Source organism: Oxyura jamaicensis, chromosome 4 (assembly GCF_011077185.1).
Source record: "Oxyura jamaicensis isolate SHBP4307 breed ruddy duck chromosome 4, BPBGC_Ojam_1.0, whole genome shotgun sequence".
Classification (NCBI taxonomy): domain Eukaryota; kingdom Metazoa; phylum Chordata; class Aves; order Anseriformes; family Anatidae; genus Oxyura; species Oxyura jamaicensis.
In genome coordinates, this window is record NC_048896.1 from 185,885 (window position 1) to 206,299 (window position 20,415).

Below are 20,415 nucleotides of genomic sequence, written 5' to 3' on the forward strand. Positions count from 1 at the left end.
TTCTTTGCCCTGTTTCGAAGACCTTAAAATAACGTATCAGTCTAGTGCAGGGCATGGTTCTGTCCTGCCCTAGTTGTTCCTGTTTTCACCAGAGGACAGTTGTCCTCTTCGCTGCTTCTCACTTCCCTACAGGACTGGATGTGTTGATCTCTGACCTAACTTCTTCCCTCTCTGTGCTCTCTTCTGGTGGCATTGACCTCTCACTTGCTGTGTTCAGAGTTCCTGGCAAGGACAGAAGTCGGTGCCAGCCAAACACACGAATGTCCTTGCTGTGAGAACTGCTGCACATATATCTAGTGTATCTCTCATTTCAAGGTTTGCTAGAGAGATAAGATGCTTTGTGGTTTGTTTGGATAGCTGAGCTGCCTGCTGCATCTCTTCATGGTGCTTGAAAAGTAAAGACAAGACTGGGCAGGGCGTGTGTGTAAGCATTCTACCAAAATATGAGCTGTTAATTTGGTATTAGTGGCAATTAAGGCTCCTGAGATGAGAGTTGTTCCCAAACTCCACCAAAAAAAAAAAAAAAAAAAAGAAACAAGAAATGAACCTGTCTCTACTGTAGCATTTTTGTACCCAGGGGCAATTTCAATTATCCTGGGGCAGAAGATGTAGACTGGTGTCAGTGTTTCTGAAAATAACTTAAAGCATTTTCTTCTAAGGAAGTCTCACTTGCATAAAATATCATTTAGCTTGAAATGAGTGATACTTGTCTGTGTCTTTATGGCACTTTTCAACAGGATTTAATGAATGAACAAACAGTGGCTGCTTCTCCTGACTGTCCTGCGAAGTAGGTGAATATTCACATTTTACATCTCCTGCAGTACTGGGGGAGGCAAGGCAGTATTACTGGGATGTATTTACTGAGCCTGCAATACTGGGGAAGGCAATGATGTGGCCATGTTGTATCTATGTCAGGGGTGGACTCCATAAGCCTAACTCTCACTCTGTTGCTGTAAGAACTGGTACCCCAACCTGCCTTCACAAGGTGGCATCACCCAGGCATTCAGTGTTCCTGTTAGTCTGCTCTATCAATCCTCAGCTTGTAACCCCTTCTGTCATTAGATATTGCATTGAATATTGCTCTCCAAACTTGTATTTAGGTTTAGTTCCTAAAATGGAAATCTGTCAGGCAAAACACAATGAGTCTGGCTTATGGGTGGGTATGTGGTAACAATACTTATTACCATACTTTTCTTAATACCTGTGCCCCAATGCAACCACAAGTGGGCTGGACTGCAGCAAGATCAAAGCATAATCCCACTACCCATCCCTCATTTTCCTCCCTCCCTTCCTCCACCCCCAGGGAGGCTGTCCTCGTGTGTTGATTTTTTTCTTCCCCTTCTCAGACATTTATAACTCTTAATCTAGCTGGCCTTGCAACAAAAGACAGCCCAGGAGACACGAAGCAAGACCTAAGTAGCATGATAGCTCAACACATCTTGGGGTTCATGCGACCCTTGCTCAGTGGACTGAATGCGAGCAAAACTCGCTTTGTTTTTCTCTGTGGGGTGACAGAACAGAACCGTGTGCCAGCAAAGCAGGTGTCAAGAAGGGGTTTCAGCTCAACGTGCAAGCTCCAGGGTGCCCCTGGGGAGTCAAGGTGAGTAAAAGGATGAACCATACATCACTGTGTTGGGAAGGGCCTTTTCAAGAGGGAAATGCACTGACCTCTACCTCACCCCACAGAAGGGAGAGGAGAGGCTGGTATATAACATGACCTGTAAAGGGGTGATGAATGAGGAAGTGTGGGCTAAGCAGATGCTGATGCGATGGAGATGATACAGGGAGCTGATGTGAGAGGTGCAGCTCCCCTGCTTCTGGAGCCACAGAGGCTACAGCTAGTGAGTGGCATGGAGATGACAATGTGACATATGAGTCCATGAACTGCTGGGGTCCAGTCATGAGCCTTTGAGGAATGGGGATGGTGGGCATGGCAGGTCAGTCAGCTGGGCAGAAATTGGGATGACTGCTGGGTGACTCTGGGAACTGCAGATTCTCTCAGGTTTCACGTACCTGCTTCTGGAATTGTGGAGTGGGCAGCTAACATTTTCTGCAGTCCCAGGGAGCAAAACACCCTCTATAGGTCATTGGAAGCCTCACTGTAAGCTCTCATGCCTTCCTGGCACGTTCCTCCTGAAAAATTATGTTGATAATCCTACTTAATGGGATTTATGAAGTCTCATTATCAATGGATTTTCTTTCTAATTTCTTTGCTGCATATGAAGTTATTGCTGGCAGTATATGGCCTATATGGAGAGTATATTTTAGGGGAAAACACTGTCAAGGAGAAGAAACACCATCTTTAAACCCCTTCACTAGCTCCCTTTGTCACAGAAAGTTTAAGATTTTTAAAGGGGAGTAATTGGTTGGCATGTGCTGAATTTGCAGGGCTGAGCTTATGTCTAGATGACATCTTTCCAAAGCCCTGAACGTGTGTGACAGTAATGCCATTGTAAAATAGTTCAGCCTAAACAAAACAAAAGTCAGTTTCATGAATTTTGAGTTGTTTTCAGAATCTTGGTTCAAAATTATTAACAAAATGTGAAAGGATTTTTTTTTTCTTCATGATTTCTTTATTGGTATTTTTGAAACCAACTTCAAACAAAATCAAATGCTATATAGAAAACAAAAGATATCTATTTTCCTTCCTGTCTTTCCTGAAACCTTGGGTGCCCAAAGCAGGAGTCCACCACAGGAGACTTGAGACTGGGACTAGTTCAGGGGACTATGGAGATGACTAGGCCAGTACGAGTGGATCTACAGGAGATAATTTAACAGTAAAAACAGGGACTAATCAGGTTGGTTTTATGCCCCCAACAGAGGCATCTATATTAAGAACACAAGCAACTTAAGTTTCCCCTACAGCCAGAAAATAAAGAGAAGATGCTTACAGGTCCTTTCTATGTAATGGTCTAGGAGTGTTTGTCATCATCCCTACATTGTTCTATAAAATGGTGAATTGTTACACCCAGGCTTGTCCAAAGTCATGCAGGGGGTCAATGACAATAACATCTGTACTTCCTTGTATCTAAGCGAATACTCTGTGTGCTTTCCCAGGCTGCAACTCTGCGCTCTCATGGCTCATTTAACTGGTGGCAACAGCTAAAACTGTTGCAACTGCAGGGAATGAATTCCCCTAGCATTTGTGGGAGCCCCAGTGCAGGGATCCTTCTGGCATGGATGTTGGCTCAAGATTCAGGTTGCCTCCAAGATAATATGAATGGGTTTTTCTATCCATAAGTCTCTGTGCAGTTTTGGGGACTGTTGAATCCAGAAGTCTGTGCTTGCAGGCAGCTGCCTTCATTAATCCTTGTGATGAATGTGTCAAGTTGCAGCATTAAGTGAAGTCCTGTGACTTTACCATACCTATTGTGTAACAAATTATTTCACCCATAGCTGTAAAATGAACATAGAAGGGAAAACTGGATGTTTGCCGTTTAAAGTAAATAGATAAATAAAAATAAATGGGTCCAGTTCATCAAAATAGAGGAAGGGTGTTTTAGCTTTATTTTGACAATTGAGAACTAGTCTTTGAATTGGTTATTTACAGAGAAATGTTTGTGGTTCTTGTTATGAAGGAGACTGAAATGTCTTGAGATGTTCTTTGGCTGTTTGCTGTGTGAAATAGGGGGGTCCTGCTTGGTCGTGTGACTGCAACATGATCTTTTCTGTGCATGGGAAACTTCCCTCTGCAGCATGGCCTTAGTGCTAACTTCACAGCTGTTTTCATAACCAGGGGACCCTGTCACAGACCAATGGCCCAGGCATTGTTTTCTGACTAAGCTTTCTGAAAAACAGGAAGCTGATCTCCTCACATGAAGGTACAGTGGCCCCTGTGTTCCGTTCCTTTTAACTGAATCAAGTCACAGCTGAAAAAAGATCAGAGAAGGCAAGAATATTAATCTCTTTTCTCCACTTCTAAATTTTGATGAAATAGAGGGACCACCTTTCCAAAGGGAGAATTATTTGAAATTTTCTACTCCTGTAGGCTTGCTGATATAATCTGTATGTCAACAGTTTAAGCAACGGCATCCTGAGTCACTCAGAGATATCCTGCAATGACTTGTTGGCAGGTAAAGGGGATTAGATCTAGATGGTGACTGATTTATGGGAAGGGGGATGAACTGACCTGCAGACTTGAAAGAAAATATTTATTCTTGTTTCTCCATTAAATTTTTACAGGATTTCTTTCCTGTGTCCTGTTCAGCTGGATACATCCCCTGTACTCCAACTGTGCTGATTTACTTTAAGTACAGAAATATATAAGAATCAAGTTTGAGCAATTTCCTTTGCTCTCAATTTACACGAGCAGAGATCTCTGCATGTTTCATTTTCATCTGCATCACGGCAGAGAGGGATGAGCAGACAGGTTAAGTCCTTCCAGTTGCTGCTGTTGTTGCTGTCTCAGACACAGATCCCATTTAACCAATTCTTCCTCCTAATGTCTGTGACTTTCATGAGGATGCTCAGCACAAGGAGTGCAGGTGCTGTCATGCTTCCTTGGCCAGAGGACTTGCTGTAACGTGTCTTTTTTGGCAGTGACAACTTGTTTCGTTGTGTACGAATACATTGTAGAAATTGGGCCATAATATTAGAAATTCTCAGAGCTCTGAGCCACACTTGCTACATGTTTCAGTAGCCCCAGGGCTTCCAGGAAAGTAATTTTACCAAGCTTTACTGAGCGTTCCAAGCAACACCTTTATTGGAAAAATGTGGATGTTGCCTCATTCATCCTCAACCTTCAAGGCTATAGTTCTTTCTTCTGATGTCAAAAATGAGAGCAGAAAGGCCATGGGGCAGCACTGACACTTCCAGCCCTCAGAAGCATACCAGAGCTGTGGGGGAGAGCTATGGCTCTCTCCAGAGATCTGGGAGACAGGTCTGCATCTCTGGCCTCATAGAAGAATATGGCCCAGCTTCTGCCACTGGAGAGCGTCCTGGACTTTGAGATGACAGGCACTTGAGCAGTACCACATTGAAAGATACTGAACAAAACACCCACTGCTGATGGGGTGCTGCCCAATGTCAGCACAGGAGGTAGGGTTTGGGATAACTGGGACCTCCTGCTCCTATATGACTGTTTGGGTACAGGCACTAAGAAAGATTGCTGTTTTGTTGCTTGTTGCTTTCCAGGACAAATACAACAGATAGTCTCAGAATACACAGTCTTGTTGAGAAATTCCTGAGACTGCTCTTCAGGGTGGCAGCCTCCACACTGGTAGGGCCTGGTTTGGAGGAGGTGAAGTGGATGATGTTTCCTTCTTTTTTGTAGACACAGTTTCTGCAAGTCAGCAGTGAGCGGTGCTGATGGCCTTGTCCTTAACGTGCTACTGGATTAGATTCTGCAGGCTGTCAATACAACTAGTGGTTTCTCACAAACAAGGATCGTGTTAGCTCAGAGAAGGTTATTCAACGTGGTTGCTCTATAAACTGCGGCTGAGCATGTCTCATCACAACAAGTCTCCCTGAGACTGAGTTTAGGGGAGGAGTGGGTACTTCATGAAAGAACAAAGAACATAAAGGAACAGTCAGCAAGTAATTCCCTTGGGAAACACCATGTGAATGCCAGTGTCCCTTATTTCATTATTAGTACCTGATCCTAAAGACTTTGTTATAACTCCAACCAGGATTACATCCCAGGCTCCAGGAGCTGCAAATGCTTTCCTTGTCTACAAATGCTTCCTCTGCCAGCCAGACCAAGCAGAGGCAGTGCAGAACATCTGCACTTGTTGACTCACAGCCAACATGTATTTTGAGGGAAGTTTGGTAAAATGGAAAATATTCTGGTCAGCTCATATTTGAACTGTTCTAGTTTGTCCATTTCCACTGAGAACCAACAACCTTAATGTTTTTTTAGCACATATAGCATAATTCTTCTGGAAACAGTATTTGTATACACATTTCCCTCTGAACGCCATGGCTCTAGTGTTCAGACAAAGGACCTTGGCAGTGGATGTGCAGAAGAAAGTAGGTTCCTCTGATATGTTTTCTTCTTTTTGCAAATTTTTATTACAGCTCTGCAGACCAGGTGACAGTGCATTTTATAAATCGGGATGGAGAGCGACTTACAACCACAGCCAAAGAAGGGGAGAGTTTGCTAGAAGTGGTAGTCAATCAAAACTTGGCCATTGATGGATTTGGTAGGTGTTGCAGAAGGGTATGTACTCTTAAGAGTTGTGTCTGGGCTGTGACCAGTGAATACCTGGGAATAGTACAACTGTACACATGCTACTGTGCTCTGGTGAGAACATGGAGCACAGGGAGGATGCATATGCTTCCTTTGCTAATTTGGTCTTCAGCACTTTTGCTCTTCAGTCAGCTTACTCAAATTGCTTAAACTTGGAGCCCTAATTTGTATCCACCCACTGGCAAGCTTCTGTTCCCCAACAGCTGCTTGCTTGGGCTGGCTTACTGCACTGACGTGGCAGTGTGACTTCAACCCTGTGGCTGCTGGGATTTCAGTGGTACTGTGGTTGGTTGGAATTGAAATATTAATTTGAAAACTGATGTGATCCTCCCAGAGCAGAGGCAGGCTGAAGTCTGCATCCATCTAATTTATCTTCCGGCATCTACTTTGACATGCTCTAGATCTGTAAAAGGACACTTTCTCCCAGTCTTTCCAAAGATGATCTCCCTTTACCATCTTTTTTTTTTTTTTTTTTTTTTTTTTTTTTTTTTTTTCTGATTTGCTGTTGTTCCCCCCACTTCTGCACCAGGTGCATGTGAAGGGACATTAGCCTGCTCCACCTGTCACCTCATCTTTGAGAAGGATGCCTTTCAAAAGCTGGATGCCATCTCAGATGAAGAGATGGACATGCTGGACTTGGCATATGGACTCACTGAGACGTAAGCATCCCTGCTGATTGCAGTAGATACTCAAACCTCTCAGACAATCTCAGCACCTGTTTCCAAGGAGACAGGATTTATCCTGTGTTGCAATTATGCCTGTAGAGCTGCTTTCTCTTGGGTCTTTTATCTTTAACAGGAACTTTTTATGAAAAGCTAGCATGGACCAATGTGGGTTGGGAATTTCTTCCCTTACTGTGATGAACCTCACTTAACCTTTTCCTTCTCAGATCTCGCCTCGGTTGCCAGGTGCGCGTTAAGAAGTCGATGGATGATCTGACAGTGCAGGTCCCCATGGAGGTGTCAGACATCAGGAGGCAGCTGGAGGTCGGAAAGCAAAGCAAACAGTAACTGGAAATGACTCCTGCCCAACCCACTTCCTTTAGGTGTGGCATTTTGCTTTTGGTTAACACTGGTGCTCTTTGGGGCTGGCTTGCAGTAGACAATGGAAGCCTGATTTAGTATGTACAACAGTTCAGCAAATCTCTTCTTTAAATAAAGGTTGATGCTAGGATCTTCAGTATGTGTTTTAAATTAAGTGTTTGCTTAAGTGCTCTGCTGAAGCAACTGGATGAAAACATATGGCTTTACATTTCCTTGGGTGGATGACAGTAAACATCTGTGCTGTGTGTGAATCACTCTCCCCTTTTAAATATAGGGAATTCTGCTGTTCTCTAAATAACTGCTGGGAATTTTGTAAGGCCTGGCTATTTGACTGGAGCAGATTTTTCCCAGTTTAGGAAGCTTGAGAAGAAATAGCTGTTCCCAGTGCAAGACAGTGTGCTGATTGGCTTGATGACATAGACAAACTGAGTCTGGTTCACAAGGACATACTGATAACCATTTGAATGCTCAAGTTTCCTGTAAGAATGAACCACTTTCTATAAATCTGAGATGTTACATGTAATTGAATTATGTGCCATGATCTGATAATTTTTTCAAATAATAAATTTTCTCATTACTATATTACTATGTATGTCAAAGTTCTAATAATCAGGCATTTAGACCTGCACTTTCCTGGTAACATCATCCTGGTTACAGTCCAGTCAGTTTGAAGGGAATCTAGGTGTAATATCCTGTTGTCTCAGTTTGTGACTTTTTTCCCCCCTTTTATGTTTAAGCAAATATGTCAAGTATGAATGTTGTAGAGAATTTGTGACATGCAGCTGAGTTTTCCAGAGTTCTGCGCAAAAACATTTTGCTACAGATTTAATTATAACCCAGGCTATGCTTAGCAGCCAATTTAAATAAGGATTCTACTGTTCTTAGGCAAGGTATAAACTGCATAAAAGGCTTATAAATTTAAAGTATTTTTAGCTAATATTAGAGTGTTCACAGTTGTCTTGGGCATAAATTGTAGATTTTTTTTTATCATGAAGGCCTGTAGGGGATACCCTATATGGGAGGTCAGGAACTGCTCAGCCTGTCACATCCCTTTTTGTCTGGCTTTGAAACCGGTGTAAACAGCCCACTGCACACTGAAATCTCAAACAATCAGAGGAGCATACAGCTCCTCCAAAATTTGTAAAACAAATTTTGTACAGAGGGGTAATATCTTGCATTGGACCAAATGCTGTACTTGGGAGGGTAGACATGTTCAGGCATACTAAGCCTTTAGATTTGAAATAAGCAAGTTTAAGCATCCTGGTGCAGAGTAGAAAACATCTTTTAAAAGCCAGGATCACTGCAAGTATATTAAATGATTTTGTTTGGGATAGCCTTGTAACTCTGCCTTCTGCTGGAGCTTTCCCTCATTACGTTCTGGGTTAGAGCTATTGGTTTGCAAGGCAGGATCCACATGGAAAAGTTCAGCAAAACGAGAACAAAATCTTCTCCCCTCCCACAGCTTTTTAGTCTCTAGCATCAAATGCGAACACTGCAACGTGTCTCACAGTGTCAGATTGCATCTGAACGACAAGGGCCGAGGGATGACGACGGTTTAGGGCTTCAACCAGACACCAGGTGGAGCTCGCCCTACATCAGCAGCTCGTGAAACTGCAAGCAGAAGGGAAGAGGATGCGACTAGAACCTGAATTTCCTTGACTTCGTCTTATTTCTATTCTTCCTTCCTCAATCTCTTACACTGAATCGTGACTAGCTCTGTCTTGTAAGGCTCAGAGCAGTTATCCATGTTTGATTTCAGCTGCTACCTCCATACCTTTCCCTAGGGCAGGAGTAATGTTGACATGAGTTCTGGCCCTCTGAAGTGTAGTCTAGTGTCAGTGTGGGGCTCGCAGGTGAAGAATGACATTCTGTATATCCCCAGGTACAAACTTTGGTTTCCTCTCTGGTCCATTCATTGTGCAAAAATATGTACAAAATTTTATGCTGAGAGACTAAGACAAGGGTATACAATGGGGGGATTTTTCTGGTGCTGCACACTTGCTTGTGACTTACCATAGGTTGTAAAAGAGGTTAAATAAAAGCAGTGAAACCACCAGTTTCAGTACCACTTCATGTCTCTATGATTCTGCCACTATCCCTTTGCAAAGCAGAGATGATTTGTGGCTTTGCAGTCCCTCTCACCAGTCACCTCCTGTTTGCAGCCTGAAGCTGGACCACAGTTTGCGGCTGAAAGACCTCACTTTCCTGCACAGAGGCATTGAAGCCATGCGCTGTTGGGCTGGCAAGTGAGGCACTAGCTGTTGACTTAAAACAGTTGCCCTTCAAAGAAAAGGTTTCTAGGGCAGGCTGCTTTGAAATGCAGGTAGCACAAATAGCGTATGCTTCCCTTCTGCAAGTCTAACCCTCAAAGTTGCCACAGGGTAGCAGGGACTATGCTGCACAAAGGGGCTATCTGCAAAGGATGAGGGTAGAATCCCTTCTGAATTTGTCTCTGGAGACCTGGCTTTCCTCACTCTATTGTGGTATGATAAATGGAATTAAGACAGTTAAAATAAACAACTGTAGTTGCCCCTGGGCACTTCCATCAGTTTCAGTCAGCCTGAGGGATAAGGGAACAAATTATACATGCCAAACAGAAATGAAGAGAGGCTGAAGTGCATGACTCATTGTCTCCTCAAGGCAAATGAGCTGGACTTACTTGGCCTATCAGGGCAGAGTGCTGCAGACACTGTGGTCAGTGTCAGGCTCAGTGTGCCCTCCCTGACCTGGAAGTATTCACATACGTTTAAACCTCCCTGAAGAAGACCAACACGTACTTTAACCAGAGCCTTCTGTGGGCTACTTTGTTAAAACAGCAGTAATGTTATCTACTGCCTTCTCCTTGATGTTGTGTTGGTAGGTGTATTCCCCTGAAGGGGAGCTCAAATAATGAGGGCTAGAGAAGCAAGGGAGCTGGGAGAGGGTTCCTTGTGAGCAAGACCCAGTCTCACAGCTTGAGTGGGGTGCATGTGTGTGTACCATGGCATGGTTCGGTTCATGGTATGGTTGCAAGTGCGACCACCCAAGCACAGAAGAGAGGGACAGTAGGAGCAAAGAGAGAACAAAAGGCAAATGCCACATCACAAGCAAATTGTGTCTCTTTTTATTGAAGTAGTTACAACCATAGCTCTGGAAAAAAAAAAAAAAAAAAAGCCTCTGTAGTGTTTGTGTGTGCGGAAAAATGATGGCAGGTGATTTGTACTACAATTATATATACTGTTCATCATACAAGGGCCACCAAGGTGAGCTGGGACAGAGAATACCACATCTGAGAGTTAAACACACTGAACATGACAAATTGTTTTCTATACACCTTGTAAAGTGGACTTGGGGCTCCCTCCGTCCCTACAAGAATGTGGTATGAACTTCGAGTGCTGGGCCAGCTCACAGGCACTGACTGTCACTGGCACCTGGAAGATACTGGATCATTTTACAAAGGTGATGTCCCTTCTGTGCAAGTGCTGAACCGCAGCTGATGCCAAGCAATCCCAGGCATGGCTATGGCATACACTTGGCAACCTGCATGGGACACTTATCCACAAGGATAGCCATTTGATCACTAAGATTCATGTATTTCTCTTGTCCTTCAACCATTCACTAGTAACTGAGTAAAAGGGCTGTCTTTGAGAGAAACCACTGTAGAAAACTCTCACATAACGTTCAAATGAAACATCCTGAACTTTTTAACCTTTGAGACTTTTCCCATCATTTTCTTAATGCCAGTCAAGCTAATGTGGTGCTCTTAGCTTCTTTTTAGAGTGCAGTTGGCAGCATCACAATCCTCAAAGTCCCATCATGGCAAAAGCCATTCTGAGCCTTGTCTTGAGTGGAATCATGGGAATGCTCCAGGAGTTTACTGGCTGCATTTCTTTAGTAAAACAGGCTTCTTAACACATCTCTTCCTGTCACTTTTCCGTATTTAATCCTGCTGGAGTGCACTGGGCTATGCACTTTGATGCGTGGAGTCTTATTACTACTCTGACACAGCATCAGTGCTGTCAAAGCCTGGACAGTCAGCCTATAAAGTGTCTCTCAGCTTTCTGGCTAGATGGGATTTTGCAGCATCCACTTAACAACATTGCTGACTACTTCCACAACTCCTTAACTTCATGCTAAAGCCAAATACTGATTGAGTCCTTTTCAGAATGTCTAGGGATAAGGATTCCCATTCACACTGCCTCTGGAAAGGGCTGGCTGAAATGTCACCATCATTCACAGAAAAATTCACCTTTTACTGAGACTGAAAGGACCATCTGCTCCCAGAGAATACCATAGAAGACAAATACTTATAGCCCTTCTGAAGTGTCAGAACTAGTGCCCTTTATAGTAACTGTGGCTCTGTCAAATGCTAGCTTTGGAGGAGGTATGACAAGAGAGAATCAATATAAAGTTGGAACCAAAAACAAAAACATCTTGGAGTTAAACATTACATATGCCTTGTCAGTGAAAGCTGGGCTTTAGGCTCCATTTGGTGTCTCTGCCTCAAGCAGTAATGAACACAAATTGTTACCACTGGGGGACAAAAGGAAGATGAGCAGAGAGAAGAAGCAGTGATGTGTGGGATGGGGGTACAGGGTCTTCTTCTGGACAAATGAACAGCACTAGCTGTTCATGTAACAATGAATAGCAAATAGCAGAGAATTTTGTGCAAGCTTAAATTCTTTAACCTAATTCTGATGGAGTATTTGCTGTCCTGGTTCTCCAGTCAACCACACACATTGGTGACTGGAGAAAACAAAGCGGAGTTTCCCTTTCCTGCTTTAAAAAGAAATGGATCAGATTCTGTACATGTCAGCTAATTCAGGGATGGAGTCTGGTGGCACTCAGACCAATTGACACCTAGTCAGTGAAGTCTCTGAAGTATAAAAAGAAGGTAAAGGAAAAACAAGATGCCCTCCCTCCCAGCCCAATCAAAATGAATTGTAAACCCCAACATTATATTACATACACATTAGAGTAACTTTACACTTACTGCCAATGCAGCCCACTAGATTCTTCACACCTTGATCATATCTTACAGAATATTTTCTGCTGCATATACACAAAAAATATTCAGTTCTCCCACAGCCATCTCTCTAGACAAACGTCTCTTCTGCAAATGCAACTGCATCACACTTCTCTGTGGTCACCTCTGCCAGTGGCTGGCTCCTGAGCCACTCCATCCTGCTCCGAAGAAGTTCACTTTCCACTGCTTCTGCTTCAGCCATAGGACAGGTCTTGGTTTCATCGTGTTTGAAATATTCCCTGACAGTGTTTCGAATGGAGGCAGGGAGGATAATACGGATGGTGTGGCTGAATGTGTTGAAGCCCTTACTCTGGGCTGGTGCCTGCACCACTTCCACTGGCTTGCTCTCCAGCTCAGTGGGAGTGGAGGCACTTTGGGGACTCTCTTTGTGCTCTGCCTGTAAGGACAGGATTGTTGGTTCATAGTGGTGTCGCCTGGAGGTGGACTGCAGGACAAGGGGGGTATTCTGCCCATAGAAAACTGTCTGGGGGATATGGACTGTCACAGTCTGCAAGCTCTTAGACAGTCTTTGCTCACTGATGCTACTGGGTGAGTCGCTGCTGCTGGTGTTTGCCTTGGAATACTCCTCTTCCTTTTCCACTGGAGACCCCCGACAGCTTTCTTTATTTGGGGCCATGTAAAAAGTTATCTTGGTGCGCTTCAGGCTTTCCTGACTTGGAGGGCAGTCATCAACGCTTTTGATTTCAATGTGCTTCACTGCCTTCTCCCTGTGCTGCTGTTGGCTGATCAGTGGGAATTTCTCACTGCTTGGGCTGCCAGTTGAGGGCTTGGGATTTTGTTCTAGCTCCCTGGCACAATCCTGGCTTCTGAGCCCTGGACCAGAGGCCCCTGCACAACTCAGCTGTCTCTCCTCTTTTTCCCAGTCAGTGTTGGTTAGTGGGCTTCCCACTGCAGCTCTGCTGACAGATGCAAAACTTTTCCTCTCCCCCCCAAAATGGCTGCTGTCTACAGCCTTGGGTTCACACTCACGGAAACTGTCCAGGTCACACAGATGTAAAGGCATAGGAGAGGTGAAAGACTTGTGCCACTCTTTTGGGGACCTCTTGGCAATATTGGGAGACACAGCATGAAGTCTGGCAGATGTGCCAAACATGAATGGCAGGGAGGAGACATCTGTAGGACTAACAGCTGATGACTCTGAGCAGTAGGAGAAAGCACTGTCTAAGGAGCTAAGTGAAGAGGCAGATGGGGATGTGGTGGTGGAGGACAGACTAGAGAAGCTGGACCTGTTGGACAGGCTGGATTTCTTCACCCTAGAGCTGGTCTGAGGTGACTGCCACGAATTCTGCCTGGCCTTATTACCCCCAGGGCTTAGGCCTTCGTCAATCAACTTCTGGCTCTCCACCTGTAGTTGCTTGAGCCTGTGGATGTAGTCTGTATGGCTGTGCATGATGGTCGCATCACAGCTAGACTGGCGAGCCACGGGCTCATGGCTCTGAGCAGGAAGCTGGGAGCTAAGGCAGACACTGGGCTCTGACGAGCACCGGTCCCTGGCTGGGCTGAGCGAGCGTATTGAGCCAATGGAGCAGAAGGAGCCCTCCTCTTCTAGGAGGTCATAGCTATCTGCACTGGTGTTATTCTGGGCTTTGCTTTGGTAGCAGGCTGTGATCTCACTGAACAAGTCCCAGTCTTCTTGCTCCTCATCGAGTAACAAGCTGCTAGATTGTTCAAAAATGGCATCTGTTTCAGGTACCAGGCAATGCTTTGGTCTTTCTGGGTCACAAGCAGAAAATTCCAGCTCATCAGAGGAATCATCATTCTGAGCCAAGCCTATGCCTAGGGCAGAGAACACAAATTAATCTGCTGCCTATGTCTCCCAACTCCATACAGCACCTTACAATCAAGGCAGGGGAAATATTGTCATCTGCATTTTGCCGACAGGAAAGCAAAGATGATCTATTATTTTCCCAGGGAATAGAACAGTACTGGGAACAATACCAAAAATTCTGGGTTGACAACCCAGGATAGTTAACAACTGGATCTCTTTCCATTCAACCTTTTGGTTTAGCTCTATAGAACTAATTTGGAAGATTGCTGGAACGTGGCATTGCTAAGGCTAAACTAAATTCCTGTGATAGTGCTTTAATCTGGAAAGGCTGGAATAGGTTGAACAGCAGCCACAAATCATGTTCAGGGACACGTTTGAGGTGTCACACCTCAGCCCTCTGTTTTCCCCTTGCTTTTTGCCTATGTCTTACAGGGAAAGAGAAAATCCAAACCTGTTGTTTTTCAGTGCTTTTCTTTGGCAGTGAAGGAGAAACAAACTCTTCTGCATGAAAAGTTTACTTATTAAAAGATTTTAACCTTTTCTTGAAGATACAGTACCACCAACTTACCCAGAGATTCCTCAGAGTTTTTGGACTTCTTTTTGTCTGATCTTTGAAACAAGGAAGCAATGTCACCTCCAAAAATCTCTGCTGAGTTTTCAATCAGAAACTGCACTAACATGGCTACCTGGCAAAGACATGAATTTGCAGTAAGTTTCGTGAATATATAGCAAATCAAATAAGTCCCCAAAAGTTCTTTTTTCTTTGACAAAGATGCAATTTCCTATAGAATCTTTTGCTCGAAAAGCTGTTAAGGATGCAGCAATACTTATTTATTAACTACACCTGGGGCAGGAATATGAACTATGTGCCGTGAGTGAGCCAGATACAGAACATTATGTTTTTTTCCTCACTATTGGTAACAAGCTACAAGCAAGCATTCGTCCCCTCTGATACTCCATAATGTTTATTGCTCACTTTGTCTCTGCAGGATAGCTTTAGACCCAGCTGAACTGGCACTAACTTCAGCTTCCCCATCTTTCTTGAACATGCTTGTCCAGAAAGGACTTTATCTGGTAAAGCAACCATGATTTCCCTTTTCACCCTACATAACCTGAGTAGCTAAATTGACCCACTAGCTTGGGCATGACTGCACAGGGGAAAGGATGAAGCTCAGATGCCACTCAGCTTACAATATCACTGACAACTATGCCTCCATTTAATCTACAAAATACAGTGCCCATAAAAAGTGGTAAAATGGAAAGACAATCATGAGGCCACACCTATGAAAAATTACCTTCTTTGTAGACCTGCTCTCCTCCTCAGGCCCAGTGGGACTAGGTAGCCACAGCATATTGGGTGCTATACAAAGAGCCAGGTTAAAGGCATTCATCTGATTCACACGAGAATTCTGCTCAATGTGATGAAGAACTCCAAAGAGGTGTCTGAGTAAGATGAGGTTGGCGTCAGGGAGCTGACTGACTAGGCTGTTAAGGGAGTGATAACAGAAAAACAGCAAATGTAACAGACTGTAAAAATCTGGTCTTCAAGTATTGGAGGTTGCTTCCCAAAGCTTTTGTCCCCTTCTGCTCTTTTGCAACCAGTCTGAGACATTCTCATCTGATAATAAAATAAGACACTTCCCTCTTCAATGTATGTGAGAGCCACAGTTTTACATTCATATTGTCCAACTGTTCTGTTCACAAAGCCTGGGGGGGAGATCAAGGGACTTACACCCAGAACTTGTGGGTAGAAGTCCACAGTGTCTTAACAAAATAAAGACCACCCAAAGGAGTTGCATACAGCTCCATGCCAGCAGCGCATGAGACAATGCCATTGCCTGTGTCCTATGCTATAGAGACAATGCAAGAAGGAGATCCAGGTCAAACAGCAAGGTTCAAAAGCCACTAACAAGAAGAGATTCAATATATCCCACTTGCTCCTAACACACTTTTCTTGCTTGGGGCAGCAGTTTCAAGGCAGTAGAGCTGTTTTCAAGGTTCCAGTCACCATCTTGGTAGGGCTATTTCTTCTAATTGCCAATATAATTATCTTTATTTCGTGCACATAGAAAAGAAGTTACCATTGTTAAAGATCTAATTCCACTAATATTTGATGTACTTCTGGTGACTGAATTACCGTGGTTTTTCAGTTTGCTGGTTCTGGTAATTTGAATTGGTCATCAGAAAAGAATTTTCTTTTTCTGCATCAGAAATGTTAACAAAAGACCACTGAAAGGTTTTGACCAGTGACACTGGCAACCGGCAACAGCTCTACTGTGGCCTAGAGCGCAACAGGAGTCTCCCAGAAGATGAAGTCTATGATTAGGGCCCTACATTTCCCCTTTTCCCACCAAAAGAAGCTTTTACAAAGGCTTTTACAAACCTTTTGATAGCTTCAATTTTATGTGCCCGATTTTCTGTATCCACAGCTTCCATCCACAGTCCGTGCATGTCTGAGGATAGAACACTGTCAGGTATATTTCGGAGAAAATCCTGAATTAAATATATATATGCAGAGCAGTCTGGTCAGTTTTGAATTCCTTGTTTTGGTTTCATGATGCATATAGTTAGTGTGTATTTATATTAAGAAGATAAAATTAGACGCGACACAAATACATTTCTCCTTCCCTCCCCACTTCCAACAAGCTTTTCATTTGCAGCACTGCAGAACTGTGTTTATAGTTTATGGCAGAAGAACATGCTCATGCCTGCCCCTCCTTCAGAACAGGGTTGATCTCTGCTACAGTAGGCCAAGGACTGGCTATGCATAGTTCTGACTGAAATATTTTTAATCAATATGTATTGCTTTTTTTATGAGAGGACTTTGTAACAACTTAACATACATTTTGCATTGTAAAATGCCTGAATATCCTCCCAGTCAACAGCTTTTTATATTAGGTCAACTAGAACAAGAGGTAGGAATGTTTTTGGTACTTTAGTGTCTGAATTGTTCTGACCACATTTAATTGACAATTAGGCTTTTAGGCAAGATAGGCTTTTTCTTATCAAACGTTGTGTCTTATTCCAAGCTTCATCCCCCATCCACTACAATGCCTCTGCTTGGACTTGGCAGCAGTTTTCCTCTTGCTTGCTGTCTGATTAGAGGGTGAAGGCTCAGAGCCTAGATTGTACAAGCCATCTCCTTTGCATGGCCTCTCTGCAGCGCATACAGAGTGGCTGCAGTCAAATGGCACTAGTCCTCCCACATCTCTCTCCATGCTTTTCCTTGTGTCCAAAAAGGACAAAACCCAATTACACTGCAGTCACCACAGGGCTTCATGGCCTGCTGTGTCTAGTATCTGAATTGCTGAGTTCAGGCACTGTCATGGTATTTGGCACTTTGAGATAATTCCTGCATAGAAGCCATGGTTATTTTGGAGGTAGATGTTACTAGAACTGCTGGTGAAGGCTGTTTTGTACAAGGGAGGTGCAAAATGAAACACTGGCCTGAAGGCTACTGCACATACCTGCACATTAAAGCAACCACCACTGGGTCAGACAGATACCTTTGTGCACACAGAAGACAAAGATGTCAGCTGAGAACGTGCCTTGCTAGAAATGGTTTGTGCAACCCCCCCCCCCCCGCCCTGCCCTGCTTTCAGTCATCCCTCCCCGTAAAGACTCATGTTGCTTTCTTACTAAACAAGAAGGAAGGCATGATTAGCTCAGACAGCTGAGTTACTTGGCCCAACATACCGTGATGACAGCTGCAGCCACAAAGACTGACTCTCCGTCCACCTGGACATCATCTCCAGAGTTCAGCTTCTCTTTCAGTTCCTTGCAAGTCTTGGCATTGGCAGAGCGTCTGAAAATGCCCCTAGTGGAGGGACCTTCATGGTACAGCAGGAGCAGCATATCCTAAGAGAAAGCTCAGTTATATAGAAGAACCTAATACTTTATCCTGTTGTTTGTGTATATTATCCCTCACATATAATTAGTCTAAGACCTAGTCAGCACTGGGAAGAGGATAGACGTAGAAGAGGTTTGCCGTGACTTAAACAGGGACAAGAGCCTGTCACCTTAGTTGCACGTACAGTTCACATGGGCGCTCCTATTCTGTGGCAAGCAAGAGTCCAGTGGACTCTTGTAGTGAATGAGATTTAGACAATGTAGATGTATGTAGTCCACTGACACCACAGGCAAATGCTGGTTGTCTTCTTTAAATTCTTGACCGAACGCATCACATTTATGTCAGAATGAACAGCCTAGGCTGTTCTTTACCATGATTGGCTTGGGAAGGATCCCATCAGGACAGACAGAGGATAGAGACAGGCCAAAGAGCTTCCGTGGGGTGGTAGGTGACTGTGAAGGAGGGCTGTCTGTGGGTGTGCTGGTGCTACGGCGCAGGGCCCAGTCAATCAAGGACTTCTTCCTCTTGGTGTGTTTCTGCAGTGACTCTAAAAGGAAACAGACCTTCATTATACATGTGATTGTCCTTCCTACTGGCCAGTGACTGACCTGCAGAGGAGTCAGAGTTCCCAGCAAAGCAAGAACTTTCTATCATCTCATCGATAATAAATACACTGTTAAGGAGGATAGTCAGGTAGAAACCACTGCAGTGAAAACTCTTGTCCATCTCTCAACCATCATCAAAACTCTTACTCATTCACTGTTCTTTAGGGAACCTTACCATCTATGCAATGTTTGAATGGCTTGCAGTTGAAAGCTACTCAGGAACTGAAAGCTAATTCTGAATATATGCACCAACAAATTTAGCCCCTCTGCAATCCCATCCTCTATGCATTCAGTAAGGTATGAGAGTGACTCTGGGACACATGTACAAGGCTTGGAAGAATTTGGCACTGACACTGAAAACAAAAATCTGTCTGGTTGTGCGGCACTTCTGCAGCTCCTACCTCTCTTCAGCTGCAATGGAACGTGGAGCCTGGGTTTCAGGACAAACTGACACTGTTTTTCTTTTGGAAGCTGCTCAAGGAAGGAGGCTTCTGACCCATCAGCCAACAGGGTGTTATTGTTGGTTCCTTGTTGCTGGTCAACAGAATCTCGAAGACAGTTTAATGCGATGCTGAAAGGATGCTCGTGCCCTGTAGAAAAAAGAGGTGTGGAAAAGTGAAAAGAGCAAGTAAAGATGCAGACTTATGTGAGAACAGATCTAAATCTGAGCGAGAGGAAGCAGCCACATCCAATGGCTCTCACTGCAGCCGGACCTTTAAGCAATGTTGCTCAAAATCTCCACCTGAGGACTAAAGAGGCTAGGGTGCCTCTGTGCATATATGATCACTGCTTTACAAATAAGTTCATCAAGTTAAACCTGGCCAGTCACTCTTCATTAGCAGCTCTTCAGAACATTATGGTTAAAGTCTTCAGGAATAGACTTACGAACCCCATTACACTAACAAAATACTGTAAGCATTGCTCTGTGCTGCAGTCAGCTCCCTATGACAGTCTAGTATATAGTGGACAGATAAAAAAAAAATAAGATTGTGGCATGAGAACTTGGAAAACATCATTAAGCACTCACAAATAAACAAAAGTGCAGTCTAATGAACACCAGAATAATAGTTTTAATATGACTACGTGATCTTCAGAGCAAGATCTCCTGAATAAACTGACAGGTATAGACTTTCTTGGACAGCCTGGGGATATATTTATTGAGTTATCTCTGAAAATATAATGCAGCATTAATACAGAGATTATTTGTTTGGTGTAACTAAGCAGTATGCTCTAGGACAACGCTGTGAGCAATGGCTGAACCACTGACACATCCGTCAGAGAAACAAGAAGCAGTTCAAATGCATCTAACAGCTTTGGTTTACATGTTGGATAAATCAGAGTATATCTTTGCTTCCTGGTTAAATCTAAATAGTGAGCTGCTTAGTGCAAGTTCAGGCTGTCTATGAGTGCTGTCAGTGCTACCTTGCTCTCACCTAGCAGTAAGGACAAGTGAACAGGACCCTCCTGCTCTTTCAGTCCCTGACAGAACTGCAAACTCTCAAGGAGGTATTTAAAGAAAATGATCCTAAAACACCACCAGCTTTCCCAGGAAAATTAAACAAAGTGTTCTGAATTTCAGGAAAAGTTCAAATTGGGATTGATTCTTAATTTATCTTAATGGCCAATACCTAAATATGGTTATATCATTGAATAAAAACATAATAATAGAATTTGTTATGTATTACTACAGGAAAAAACAGAGACATGTTTTGCATCCTTTGCTAAATTAAATATTCTGCCTTATTTTAATTTTGCATTTAACCTTACATTTTGCTGTCTTGTTTTTGCCAACAGTTCACAAATGGAAACTATTATTATTGTTATTATTATTATTACTATTATTGGAAAACTCCAGCTTCAGTGATCAATGCTGAGTACTGAATAATCAAAATTCAGAGTTTTATTTTAAAATATTTATTATTTTCTGCTATCATCT

General features: G+C 43.5%; 2 protein-coding genes across 5 annotated transcripts in view; one reads left to right on the forward strand and one right to left on the reverse strand.

Moving 5' to 3' along the window:
* Positions 1 to 1,356: 1,356 nt before the first annotated feature.
* Positions 1,357 to 18,244, forward strand: LOC118167200 (adrenodoxin-like). Of its 2 annotated transcripts, XM_035326454.1 has the most exons (6): positions 1,357 to 1,600; positions 6,016 to 6,140; positions 6,717 to 6,846; positions 7,077 to 7,232; positions 8,693 to 8,758; positions 8,795 to 9,292. In XM_035326454.1, exons 1-4 carry the CDS (start codon positions 1,422 to 1,424, stop codon positions 7,195 to 7,197), a joined length of 555 nt encoding a protein of 184 aa, XP_035182345.1. In that variant the 5' UTR covers positions 1,357 to 1,421; the 3' UTR covers positions 7,198 to 7,232; positions 8,693 to 8,758; positions 8,795 to 9,292. The 2 variants fall into 2 exon arrangements, with proteins under 2 accessions (XP_035182345.1, XP_035182344.1); XM_035326453.1 differs by lacking the exons at positions 8,693 to 8,758; positions 8,795 to 9,292 and adding an exon at positions 18,234 to 18,244 and having other exon boundaries at positions 1,358 to 1,600; positions 7,077 to 7,384.
* The window catches only part of LOC118167198 (rho GTPase-activating protein 20-like), a 39,052-nt gene continuing 28,940 nt past the window's right edge, over positions 10,304 to 20,415 (reverse strand). For all 3 annotated transcript variants that reach the window (XM_035326448.1, XM_035326450.1, XM_035326451.1), the window contains 7 exons: positions 18,881 to 19,069; positions 18,246 to 18,421; positions 17,721 to 17,882; positions 16,408 to 16,517; positions 15,320 to 15,509; positions 14,593 to 14,710; positions 10,304 to 14,032 (listed from right to left, as the gene is read on the reverse strand). In XM_035326448.1, the coding sequence (XP_035182339.1) occupies positions 12,306 to 14,032; positions 14,593 to 14,710; positions 15,320 to 15,509; positions 16,408 to 16,517; positions 17,721 to 17,882; positions 18,246 to 18,421; positions 18,881 to 19,069 (2,672 nt within the window). In that variant the 3' untranslated portion in view covers positions 10,304 to 12,305. The remainder of the gene's footprint in view (positions 14,033 to 14,592; positions 14,711 to 15,319; positions 15,510 to 16,407; positions 16,518 to 17,720; positions 17,883 to 18,245; positions 18,422 to 18,880; positions 19,070 to 20,415) is intronic.